A 13,729-nucleotide genomic window follows, 5' to 3' on the forward strand; every position below is an offset into this window, starting at 1 on the left:
ACGCGTGAAGGGGCGGGCGAGCACCGACGGCAAGCTGCGGTGGCTCGGTGCAGGCATCCGCGAGGCTGTGTCGGCACGTGTAGACGTGCACGAGCACCGACGGCAACTTGCGGTGGCTCGTGCTGTCGCGTAGGCATACGCAAAGGCAACGGTGAGCTGCATCGACGCGAGCAGGCGTGGGCGAGTATCGACGACGACATGCGGTTACTCACACGGGCGTGCTCAAGGCGAGCTGCGGTGGCGAGCGTGGGTGTGGGCGAGCAACAACGGCAACATGTGATTGCTCACACGACCGTTGTCAAGCTAAGGCGGCGAGCTGCCGTGGCTCGGACATGCATCAGTGACATGTCTGACAAGGACAAGCTAGCCGGAGCAATCCCCATCCAACCAGCCTACAAAAGCATTAGATAAGGTTGAAAGAGACAAGGGCACTTTGGTCCTTTCAAGTGCCAAAAAAATGGAAATGAAAAAAGAAATAGAAAAAGGGAAAATGACATGTTAATCAACTGCACTTGAACAGAGTGGCGTTTTTACGAAGCCAATCTTAACAGTGACATTTTGCAGAGCCTCATATTTAAAATGGCAAATAGTCAACACAGCTCGTGGTAAACGATGGAGTTGCCGATTCACGCATTAATTTGGCTGTCCGGCAGATGGAGCTGCATCACTATAAAACCTAGTCCAATACCGCTGCCATGCCGATATAATCATCGAGCATTACCGATGCAATGATCCTACTCCTGTGCATCGTCGTCCTTCCGGTCGTGCTCCTCCTCCTCCTACTATCCTCCAAGCAGCACGGGAAATGCTACATCAGCGGCAGTCCGCTCCCTCCCGGGCCACCATGGCCACGGCTCCCACTTCTCGGGAACCTCCTGTACCGCTGCCTCACAATCGCCTCCCTCGCCGTTGCGCTTCGGCGCCTCCACGCGGCCTACGGCCCCGTCGTCACCCTCTGGGCGGGCGGCAGGCCGGCCATCTTCATCTCCGGCCGTGACGCCGCGCACCGCACCCTCGCCCGCGCGGGGGCCACCTTCGCGCACCGTCCGCCGTCGTGGTCCTTCGGGTTTAACGGCCACAGCGTCAACAGCGCCCAGTACGGTGGCCGCTGGCGCCTTCTCCGTCGCAACCTCAGCTGGCACCTTGCAGGGGCGCCTCTCGCCGTCCCACTGCAAGCTTCTCTCGGTAAGCTTGCTTCGAGCCTCGAGCGTGCGGCGGCGGCGGCGGCGGCGGCGGAGAACCACGTTATTGTGCCATCCGAAATGCTCCGACACGCCGTGTTCTGCTTCTTCGCCTCGCTTTGCTTCGGCGAGGGGGTGGCGGAGGACGTGCTCACGCAGCTACGAGGAGTCCACGCCGAGATACTGTCCCTCGTCGTTGAGCTCGGCGCGTTCCAGCTCATGCCCGCGCTCCTCGAGGTCGCGTGCTACTTCCCTAGGTTCCGGAAGCTATCCAACGCCCAGAAGAGGCACCGTGCTACTGTCATGGCTCTCATCAGTGCTCGCCGACAACGAGACGGCGATGGTGTCGGCGCAGAGCGCCGCCGGTGCTACGTCGACACGCTCCTGGAGCTAAGGCTCCAAGACGAGGAGATGGTGAGCCTGTGCTGGGAGTTCATGAACGGTGCCGCCAAGACGACTTCCACGGCGCTCGAGTGGATCATGGCACGTCTTGTGCTCCACCAGGTATGCGTACAGATAACGTCGTGTCAGCTCGTGAGGACCATGTACTCCTACAGTACGTGCACACACAGTGACACAGATGAAATTTCACTGTCATCGCTCATATAATTGACAGGACATTGCAACTTTTCCTAGACATAACTCATAAAATTTGATATGACATGCAACTTCTCTTCTCAGGATATACAACGGAGGTTACGGAAAGACGTCGCCAGGAGAGGGGAACTCGACGAGAAGTGTAGGGCGGATGGCGAGCGGCGGAGTCCGTTCGTTGAGGCCGTGGTGCTCGAAGCGCTGCGTCGCCACCCCCCGGCGCACTACCTGCTGGCGCACACGACGGACAAGGACGTCTACCTCGACGGCTACGTGATACCAAAGGGCTCTGTCGTCAACTACGGCGTGGCTGATATCGGGCGCGACGCGGCGTCGTGGACGAACCCCGACGAGTTCTTGCCTGAACGGTTCTTGGAGGGTGGAGAAGGATACGGCTTTTCTGTTACCGCCGGCAGAGGGAGCGGCGAGGAGTCGATGAAGATGATGCCTTTCGGGAGCGGGCCGAGGGCGTGCCCTGGCGCCAGTGTCGCTGTGACCGTGCTGAAATCCTTCGTCGAAAATCTGGTCACGTGGTTCGAGTGGACACCGGTTGGAGCGGTGGACATGGAAGACAAACCAGGGATTGTCACCGAGATGAGGACGCCGTTACGCACTTGTTTGATGGTGAGACAGCACGTACACCTGAATATATAAAATGATAGCGTAGCAGGGCATCGATCAACGTCTTGTTAACAGCATCTTCAAAAACCGCGCTTCGGCCCGTGTAAAAAACCTGTTTGCCACGCGTTCTTCGGCTGGTTTAGCGCGGCCGCGAGCGCTGGCTCCAACAACCGCGCTATAATGCAGCGCGCGCCGCTCCAGCCGCACCTAAAAATACAGCGTGCGCAGCACGCACAAACCACATATATATTTCAAAAAATAAAAGCAAAAATGATCAAACAAACAAAATAAATCAATAATAAATAGTCATTACAACTCAAACAAATAGTTTATCGTTCAGTACAACAAATAATGCAATAAACACAACCAATAGTTCATGAACAATACAATGTCGAATGCAGAAATCATGCTCTTTCTCGTCCATGCCATGTCCACCACTCTTCAATCAGATCCTTCTGAAGTTTATTGTGCGTTGCGGGACGCCGAATGACATGATAGGAGGCAACAAAACGGGCTACCCTTTCAGCCCTTCGTCGCACTCGCACGGGATGTCCCGAGAGCTCATACTGTGAGTAGTCTAAATCTTGGCCACGCTCATTCTCGATGATCTTGTTGTGCATGATCACACAAGCGTGCATGATGTACCAAAGCATTTTTTGATCCCAAAATCTAGCCGGTTCTCTCACAATAGCAAATTGGGCTTGCAAAATCTCAAATGCTCTCTCCACATCTTTTCTAGCCGCCGCCTGAGCATTGTGGAAATCAAGATTTTTCTTACCTTCCGGCTTTTTCAACGGCTTCACGAAGGTTTGCCACTTTGGATAGATGTCATCCGCTAGATAATAGCCATAATTGTACGTACGGACATTTTCTACAAACTGCACCGGTGGCAACTCACCATCTGCAATCTTATTTATCAGTGGTGACCGATTAACAACATTGATGTCATTCAAAGATCGAGGCATTCCAAAGAATGCATGCCAAATCCAAGTCTCCTGATCGGCACCGCTTCAAGGATTATAGTGGAACCCTTTTTTTGGCCGTCGAATTGCCCATGCCATGCCTTTGGACAATTCTTCCAACTCTAATGCATGCAATCTATTGAGCCAAGCATGCCAGGAAAGCCGCGAGCCTTGTTCATCGCCAATAGCCTTGCGATGTCTTCAGCAGTGGGAGATCTCAAATACTCCTCGCCGAACACTTGCACAATTCCCACTGCAAAGCGCTTGACGCACATGATGGCTTGGCTCTCACCCATAGCCAAGTGATCATCAACTAGATCAGCCGACATACCGTATGCCAACATACGTAAAGCGGCTGTCACCTTCAGAAAGGTGCTATGCCCGAGCTCTCCGACGGCATTCCTCCTTTGCTGGAAAAACCGGTCATGGCCCGCTAGTTTCTCTGTAATGCGCCTGAACAAGTCGGTGCTCATCCAAAACAAGCGACGAAAATACGACTCCGGGTATGTTGGATTCTCCACGAAATAGTTCTTCATCAATCTGTTATGGGCATCAATCCTATCACTCCAAATTTTCTCCCGACCCATAACCGAACCACCGTGCTTCGGTTTTTTTATTAATATGCATAGCTAGGATCATTGCAAGATCCTCCTCCTCTTCCATATCAAATTCTTCTTCGGAAGAATCATACGACGAACTCATCTACAGTGTTCAATGCTATACTATAAAAACTACAATTCAAAACATGCACCAAATTCATGAAGTTTGAGCAATACATACCTTGTAGGCGTTTTGTCGAACACCTTGCGGGCGCGGCGTGGCAGTGAGCGCTCGGGCGCTGTTCCTCGGACGATAGATGCGCGCGAGGGCCGGCGGGACTAGGAGGGGGTGGGGCGGAAGCACGGCGGCGCGGGGATAGGCCGGGGAAGCGCCTGAACGGTTGCCGGGGGGCGCGGGCGACGGCGGCGGCGCGGGGATAGGCCGGGGAAACGCCTGAACGGTCGTCGGGGGGCGTGGGCGGCGCCGGCGGCGCAGGGATAGGCTGGGGAAGCGCGGTCGGATGGGGCGTGGGAGTGGGAGAGCGAGCGCACGAGTGTCCAGCGCGCGGGAGCTGGCGCAGCAAATAAGCGATGCGCGATTGCGTTTCGGCCAGCGCGCTGAACTGCATATGCCGCGCGCACCGTTTTTGTGCGACCGTTGGAGCCACCCGCCGCGTTGCGCGCGCGCTAAAACGGCCTAATTTACGGTGCGGCGCTAGTTTAGCGCGGCTGTTGGAGATGCTCTAAATATGAAAATCTATTTCCTACATAAAAGTTTTATAAAAACTATACGTGGTAGTTTATTTGGATTATAACTGAGTAGGTAGTACTCTCTTTGTCATGAAATAACTGTCTTAATTTTATACTAACTCTAATATAAAATTATATCAAGCATAAGATATTTATTTTGAGACGAGAAAGTATTTATTTGTAAAACTTATTAGTATGATTGCTAAGAAAGCACATGTATGTCGAAAACAACAGATCTGCTAAATCTCAGTCGAGTCAGCCATGTGATCTACTATTGCGTGCAACATGTCTTTAATTGTAAATTGGCCTGTGTAGATGGACGTATTAGGGTGGGCTGCTTTCATGTCTTGTTTTTTCTGTCGGCTTTGGGCAGTGGGTTGGGCAAGGGAGTGGCTGCTTTGGATGGTGTGCCTTTTTTTCGCCTCTGTATTTTTTTTATGAAAGGAGAATCATTCTGGCCTATGCATTATAATGATGCATGCAGTCATTTTATTAACTTAACTGGTTCACATAACTGTAAGATTCATGAAAATCTCAAAACCTATCTCAAACAAATGAAAAAAAATACATGGTGTTGGAAATATGCCCTAGAGGCAATAATAAAATGGTTATTATCATATTTCCTTGTTCATTATAATCGTCTATTGTTCATGCTATAATTGTATTAACAGGAAACAGTAATACATGTGTGGATAAATAGATCACAATGTGTCCCTAGCAAGCTTCTAGTTGGCTAGCTCGTTAGTCAAAAGATGATCATGGTTTCTTGATCATGGGCATTGGATGTCATTGATGACGGGATCACATCATTGGGAGAATTATGTGATGGGCAAGACCCAATCCCAAGCATAGCACTAGATCGTATTGTTCGTATGCTAAAACTTTTCTAATGTCAAGTGTCTTTTCCTTCGACCGTGAGATTGTGCAACTCCCGGATACCGTAGGAGTGCTTTGGGTGTATCAAACGTCACAACATAACTGGGTGACTATAAAGGTGCACTACGGGTACCTCCGAAAGTGTCTGTTGGGTTGGTACGAATCAAGATCGGGATTTATCACTCCGTGTGACGGAGAGGTATCTCTGGGCCCACTCGGTAGAACATCATCATGAGCTCAATGTGACTAAGGAGTTAGTCACACGATGACGTGCTACAGAACGAGTAAAGAGACTTACCAGTAACGAGATTGAACAAGGTATAGGTATACCGACGATCGAATCTCGGGCAAGTTCTATACCGACACACAAAGGGAATCGTATACGGGATTGGTTGAATCCTTGACATCGTGGTTCATCCGATGAGATCATCGTGGAGCAAGTGGGAGCCACCATGGGTATCCAAACCCCGCTGATGGTTATTGGCCAGAGAGGTGTCTCGGTCATGTCTGCCTGTCTCCCGAACCCGTAGGGTCTACACACTTAAGGTTTGATGACGCTAGGGTTATAGGGAATTGTTATACGAGGTTACCGAAAGTTGTTCGGAGTCCCGGATGAGATCCCGGACGTCATGAGGAGCTCCGGAATGGTCCGGAGGTAAAGATTGATATATAGGACGGATGGTTTCGAACACCGGAAGTGTTTCGGGCGTCACCGGTAACGTACCGGGACCACCGGGACCACCGGAGGTGGCCCCGGGGGACTACCGAAGGGGGGCAACGACCCCGGGAGATAAGGTGGGCCATCTGGGGGTGGGATGGTGCGCCTCCCCACTCAGCCCAATGCATAGGGGAGAGAAAAGGGGGGGGGCAAACCCTAAGCCAGGTGGGCCTGAGGCCCACCAGTTGGTGCGCCACCCCCTCCTCCCCCTCTGGCCGCCGCACCTCCCATCTGGGGGGGCTGCCGCACCACCTAGGGTTGGAACCCTAGGGGTGGCACCCCCTCTCCCCTTCCCCTATATATATCGGGCACTTTTGGCCATTGAGACACACGGTTTTTCCTCTCTCTCGGCGCAGCCCTGATCCTCTTCCTCCTCCTCTCTACCGGCGCTTGGCGAAGCCCTGCCGGGAGACCTCGTCTCTCCATCGACACCACGCCGTCGTGTTGCTGGAGTTCTTCCCCAACCTCTACCTCCTCCTTGCTGGATCAAGGTGCGGGAGACGTCACCATGCTGCACGTGTGTTGAACGCGGAGGTGCCGTAGTTCGGCACTAGATCGGAATCGCTGCGAGTATGACTCCATCAACCGCGTTCTAGCAACGCTTCCGCTTAGCGATCTTCAAAGGTATGAAGATGCTCTTACGCCTCTCTCGTTGCTGGTCTCTCCATAGGAAGATCTGAATATGCGTAGGAAAATTTTGAATTTATGCTACGTTACCCAACACTGGCATCCGAGCCAGGTTTTCTATGCGTAGATTCTATGCACGAGTAGAACACAAAAGTTGTGGGCGATGATTTCTCAATTTGCTTGCCGTTACTAGTCTTATTCTTTTCCGGCGGTATTGTGGGATGAAGCGGCCCGGACCGACTTTACACATACGCTTACGTGAGACTGGTTCCACCGACAGACATGCACACAATGCATAAAGGTGGCTAGCGGGTGTCTGTCTCTCCTACTCTAGTCGGATTGGATTTGATGAAAAGGGTCCTTATGAAGGATAAATAGCTTTGGCATATCATCGTTGTGGCTGTCACGTAGGTAAGAAGGCGTTCTTGCTAGAAACCCAAATCAGCCATGTAAAACTTGCAACAACATTTAGAGGACGTCTAACTTGTTTTTGCAGGGTTTGACATGTGATGTGATATGGCCAAAGTTGTGATGTTGCATGTATGATGTATGAGATGATCATGTTATTGTAATAGGTTTCACGACTTGCATGTCGATAAGTATGACAACCGGCAGGAGCCATAGGAGTTGTCTTAATTTATTGTATGAGATGCAACGCCATGTGCTTACTACTTTTACTTCATTGCTAACGGTTAGCTATAGTAGTAGTGATAGTAGTAGTTGGCGTGACGACTTCACGGAGACACGATGATGGAGATCATGATGATGGAGATCATGGTGTCACGCCGGTGACGATGATGATCATGTGATGCCTGAAGATGGAGATCGAAAGAGCAAAGATGATAATGGCCATATCATGTCACTATATGATTGCATTGTGATGTTTATCATGTTTTACATCTTATTGCTTAAAATGACGGTAGCATAATAAGATGATCCCTCTTAAAATTTCGAGAACGTATTCCCCTAAGTGTGCACCGTTGCGAAGGTTCGTTGTCTCGAAGCACCACGTGATGATCGGGTGTGATAGATTCTAACGTTCGCATACAACGGGTGTAAGCCAGATTTACACACGCAAAACACCTAGGTTGACTCGACGAGCTTAGCATGTACGAACATGACCTCGAATACAAGAGACCGAAAGGTCGAACATGAGTCGTATGGTTGAATACGATCAGCATGGAGTTGCTCACCATGGTGACTAGTCCGTCTCACGTGATGATCGGACACGGGTTAGTCAACATGGATCATGTATCACTTAGATGACTAGAGGGATGTCAATTTAAGTGGGAGTTCATACTTAATTTGATTAAATGAACTTGATTGTCATGAACTTAGTCTAAAAGTTGTCTTTATAAATATTGTAGATGTCCAACGTCAACCTCAATTTCAACGCATTCCTAGAGAAAAACAAGCTGAAAGATGATGGTAGCAACTATGCGGACTGGGTTCGCAACTTGAAGCTCATCCTTGAAGCAGCTAAAAAGGCTTATGTCCTTGATGCGCCGCTAGGTGACCCTCCCGCTCCCGCAGCAGCCCAGGACATTCTGAACGTCTGGCAAACGCGGAGTGATGACTACTCTCTGGTTAGGTGTGGCATGTTATACAGTTTACAAACGGGGCTCCAAAGACGTTTTGAGCAACACGGGGCATATGAGATGTTCCAGGAGCTGAAGCTAGTTTTTCAAGCTCATGCCCGTGTTGAGAGATATGAAGTCTCCGACAACTTCTTTAGCTGTAAGATGGAGGAGAACAGTTCTGTCAGTGAGCACATACTCAAAATGTCTGGGTTACACGGTCGTCTGACTTCACTTGGAGTCGAACTTCCGGATGATGCTATAATTGACAGAATCCTCCGGTCTCTCCCACCAAGCTACAAAGGCTTTGTGCTTAACTACAACATGCAAGGGATGGAGAAGACCATTCCCGAGTTGTACTCGATGCTCAAGTCTGCAGAAGTAGAAATCAAGAAAGAGCATCAAGTGTTGATGGTCAACAAGACCACTAGTTTCAAGAAAGGCAAGGGTAAGAAGAACTTCAAGAAAGACGGCAAAGCTGTTGCCGCGCCCGGTAAACCATATGCCGGGAAGAAGAAAAAGAATGGACCCAAACCTGAGACTGAGTGCTTCTATTGCAAGGGAAAGGGTCACTGGAAGCGGAACTGCCCCAAGTACTTAGCGGACAAGAAGGCCGACAACGTTAAAGGTATATGTGATATACATGTTATTTATGTGTACCTTACCAGCGCTTGTAGTAGCTCCTGGGTATTTGATACCGGTGCTGTTGCTCACATTTGCAACTCAAAGCAGGAAGTGCGGAATAAGCGGAGACTGGCCAAGGACGAGGTGACGATGCGCGTCGGGAATGGTTCAAAAGTCGATGTGATCGCCGTCGGCACGCTACCTCTACATCTACTGTTGGGATTAGTTTTAAACCTTAATAATTGTTATTCAGTACTAGCTTTAAGCATGAACATTGTATCAGGGTCTTGCTTAATGCGAGACGGCTACTCATTTAAGTCAGAGACACTACAACAAGACCCCCCATATAGCAATGCATAGTTTGCAACGCTTTGAAAATGCGCTGCAATATATCATCGTTCCAACGCATATATACATTGGCAAGGACATCCATTGTCGCTGTACGGACAACAACGAATGCCATATGTTGTAGTTTTGTGTTGCTATGTGTTAATGGACGGGAGGAACAGATCTCCTCTCATATAGAATTCTGACTCGTGGGCCCTTTAAATAATAATAACGTTTTTTTGTTTCCCTTATTTATTGGTTATATTGTTTTCTTTTCCAATAAATCATATAATAATGTAAGGATCAAATACCTAGAAATCTAAGCGATGTTGTTTGGTTGTGTTTGGATCATTTGCTAGACTGGCCTAGCCAGGCTAAATTAAACTAGCCCGTTTGTGCCATAGCCCACTGAGCTAAGCGATGTTGTTTGGTTGTGTTGCGCCGATTTACAGTTACCTGACTGGTCTCACGCCCGATTCATTAGTTTGCCATCGCGAGAGAGCCAATTCGGCTCTCCCAGCCAGGCAAGGATTTAGCTGCAGTTACGAGCTAACTTGCCTCCAAAAGCAAACAAATCATTACTCCACCAAACACATATCCTTGCTAGGCAAGGCTAAAACTGTCCTTGCCTTAGAACCAAACACACCCAAATCTCGCTGCCGAGGAATCCCGCCGTGACCTGTGAGGACACGCAGCCGCCGAGGAATCCCACCTCCCACCGTCGCCCCCGATTTTATACCTGAGCCCTAAGGACGCAGAACTCCCCTCCACCTCCACCCTCCCGGGCCGCCTCTCCTTGCTGCGCCGCCACCGAGCCATCTCACTTCCGCCACCGGCCCCAAGCCCCCTCCCCATACTACATGCACGACCGTCCAAAGACCCTCCCACGCCGCCATCCCTTGCTACCCACGCCGCCAACGCCGTGCTGACACTACTCTCCCTGGATCCCTGCACCTAGCAGCATCATGAGCCAATCGTATGCCAATCGCCGCCTCACCTGACGTTGTACGAGCGAAGCGCCCCTGCATAGGTGACCTTCCCTCACCCTCTTCATCTCTTGTCTGAAACAGACATTTATTCCGCTGGTTATAAGAACTGAATGACCTGCGATTCATCTCTTTGTCTGAAAGTGTGAAGATAAATACAGATTTATTCTTGTACCTGATAAAAAACTGACACCTAAACTGAACTTGATGCAGGTGAAGTCAATTTAGTATATCTATCTAGCATAATCATCTGCATATGATATTCAAGAAGTCATATTAACAAACTGAATTTTGTTTTCTCTTTCAGAATTTTTGTCACATCTGTACCATCGACCAGCAGTCTAAAAATTGCCGCCTACACCAACACCAAAGACACGGCCCAGCATAGGTAAAGCTTCTCGCCCTTTTCATCTCTTGTATGATCTTATCTACTTCATATTTGGAAAATATTTATGTCCTTGATGATGAAGTTTGCTAGAAAAAGTCTAAGTTTGATATTTTTATGGTCTGCTTATGGTTGTTAGACATAACTTGTCTTGAACGGTAACTGGAAAATCAAATTAAGTAGAATTCAACCTTACAATGACAATTAAACCCTGTATTGCAGAGTGGCTATGGATGTACAAATCACCAAGGTACTTTTGCGTTATCCTAGAGGAAGTAGCCGGTACTTGGCTGGCGTAGATGGATTTTTGGAATTTGCATATAAAGATAAGACAGAAGATACCACGATCCTTTGTCCATGTGAAGAATGTGTGCACACTTCTTTACTGTCAAAGGATGATGTCCGTGATCATTTGATCTGTAATGGAATTCTTCAGAGTTATGAAAAATGGGTTTTTCATGGCGAATCTTCAGATGAGAACAATGATGATCAGCAACCACAACCTCACAATGAAGAAATGCTTGCTAACATGCATGGGTTGATCAATGATGCTTTTAGGAATATGTATGATGATGTGCCAATGAGTGAGAGTCCAGATCCACCGAATCAACATGGACCAAATTTAGAAGCTGAGGAATTTTACAAATTGATCGATGATTCAAAGAAGCCTTTATGGTCGGGATGTGGATTATCATAGCTATCATTACTTGTCATTTTGTTTAATATAAAATCCATGAACAAATTGTCTGACAAGTCATTTGGAGACCTACTTGATACTCTACGCATGGCAATTCCAAACGGAAGTGAGCTGCCCCAGAATTTCTATGAGGCTAAGAAGATTGTTTCAAAATTTGGCCTAGATTACAAAAAGATTCATGCTTGCCCAAACAATTGCCAGCTTTTCTGGAAAGACACAGAAAATGATGATTTTTGCTCGATCTGCAAGGCCTCTAGGTGGAAAGATAAAGCACCGGAAACAAAGTTAACAAAGAAGGAAAGAAAAAAGCAACACCATGCAAAGTTTTACGTTACTTTCCAATCAAGGATAGGTTGAAAAGATTGTTCATGTGCAAAGAGACAGCACCTCTTTTGCGATGGCATGATGAAGAGCGCATTAAGGATGGTGCACTACGACATCCGGCCGATTCCCCAGCATGGAAGGCTTTAGATGAAAGGTACTCAAATCTTGCATCTGATTGTCGTAATATACGGTTTCGCTTGAGCACTGATGGATTTAATCCCTATGGGATGCTGAGTTCTAGTTATAGTTGTTGGCCAGTTGTTTTGGTAATATATAATCTGCCGCCATGGTTGTGCATGAAAGAATCTTATCTTTTGCTATCTTTGATAATTCCTGGGTCCAAAAGTCCAGGCGATAATATTCATGTCTTCCTCCAGCCACTTTTGGATGACTTGAAAGACTTATTTATGAATGGAATTCCGGCATATGATGTATCTAAAAATGAAACCTTTACTTTGCGAGCAGTCATGTTATGGACTATAAATGATTTGCCAGCTTTAGGAATGGTTTCTTCACATCAGGTGCATGGAGAATTTGTATGTCCACCATGCGGTGCAGATGCATGGTCCAAACGATTGAAACATGAAAAGAAATCATGCTTTATGGGTCACCGTCGATTTCTGCCTCATGGTCATAAGTTTCGTTTTGATGAAAAGTCTTTTGATGGAACAACAGAGCATAGAGCAGAGCCTCGAACATACTATGGACGTCAGGTCGAAGAAGAAATAAAGGCTCTTGGTGATTTTAAGCAGTCAAAAACTTATAAGGGATTAAGTAGTCTATTTACATTACCCTATTGGGATTATAATCTCGTTCGTCATAATCTTGACGTGATGCACATAGAGAAGAACGTGTGTGATAATGTTTTGGGCACACTTTTAGGTTTAGATGGGAAGTCAAAAGATAATCTTTCTGCTCGTCTAGATCTTAAAGAAATGAATATTAGAGAGGACCTGCAGCTAGAGAAACAACCTTCAGGCAAGTTTTATTTACCACCGGCATTATTTACCATGTCCAGAAGTGAGATAAAATTGTTCCTTGAAGTTCTTGAGTCTATAATGGTTCCTGATGGCTATTGTGGAAATATATCTAAATGTGTGAAGTCTGCTGAAGGAAAAATTTCTGGGCTAAAAACACATGACTGCCATGTCCTACTGCAACAATTCATGCCTATCGCTTTGACGGGTATTCTTCCAGACCATGTCACAACAGTACTATTTGAATTATCTGCTTACTTCCGAGGAATATGTTCAAAAGTTCTCCATGTAAATGAGCTTGATCGTTTGGAAGAATCAATTAGAATCACACTTTGTAAAATGGAGATGATATTCCCTCCTGGTTTTTTCACAGTCATGGTTCATTTAGTTGTCCATTTAGCAAGTGAATGTAAACTTGCTGGACCAGTTTGCTACCATTGGATGTACTTTATTGAAAGGTAAAATTATGGTGCTAAGAAAAGTGCAATATTGGCACAAGTGATGTCATATGAGACCTACTAAATTGATTTTTTTACATGTGTGCAGGTACGTTTGTAAATTGAAGTCATATGTTCGCAACAAAGCTCGCCCTAGGGGTTCAATTGCAGAATCATATTTGGCGGATGAGTGTATGGCCTTTTGTTCAAGATACTTAGAGGGTTTCTCTACTAAGCACAACCAACCATCAAGGAATCATGACAAACCAAATGAGAATGAATCTGCCATGTATGCAAATGAATCCACATTATTTCCTTGAGTAGGGAATCCATTGGGAAAACCATGCACCTACACTTTGAATGATATGGAGTCCGTACAAGCGCATAGATTTGTGTTGTACAACTGTGATGTTGTCACTCCATATCTCATGTAAATGTCTTACCTTAACTTGTTAGCATGTTGACTAATTTTTTGATCTAAAATTGTGTTTATATGTGTTGTAGAGCTCATGGTGCCGAACTAAAAA

The 13,729-nt window shown here is 47.4% G+C and overlaps 1 protein-coding gene across 1 annotated transcript; it reads left to right on the plus strand.

Moving 5' to 3' along the window:
• Positions 1–567: 567 nt before the first annotated feature.
• Positions 568–2,525, plus strand: LOC123409845 (cytochrome P450 89A2-like). Its single transcript, XM_045102716.1, has 2 exons — positions 568–1,685; positions 1,863–2,525. Exons 1-2 carry the CDS (start codon positions 729–731, stop codon positions 2,427–2,429), a joined length of 1,524 nt encoding a protein of 507 aa, XP_044958651.1. The 5' UTR covers positions 568–728; the 3' UTR covers positions 2,430–2,525.
• Positions 2,526–13,729: the final 11,204 nt, after the last annotated feature.

Source organism: Hordeum vulgare, chromosome 7H (genome assembly GCF_904849725.1).
Source record: "Hordeum vulgare subsp. vulgare chromosome 7H, MorexV3_pseudomolecules_assembly, whole genome shotgun sequence".
Lineage (NCBI taxonomy): Eukaryota > Viridiplantae > Streptophyta > Magnoliopsida > Poales > Poaceae > Hordeum > Hordeum vulgare.

Coding starts and splice junctions, on each gene's coding strand:
- LOC123409845 (XM_045102716.1), top strand. CDS start 729: ATGATCCTACTCCTGTGCATCGTCGTCCTTCCGGTCGTGCTCCTCCTC. Junction 1,686..1,862: donor CACGTCTTGTGCTCCACCAG/GTATGCGTACAG, acceptor TTCTCTTCTCAG/GATATACAACGGAGGTTACG.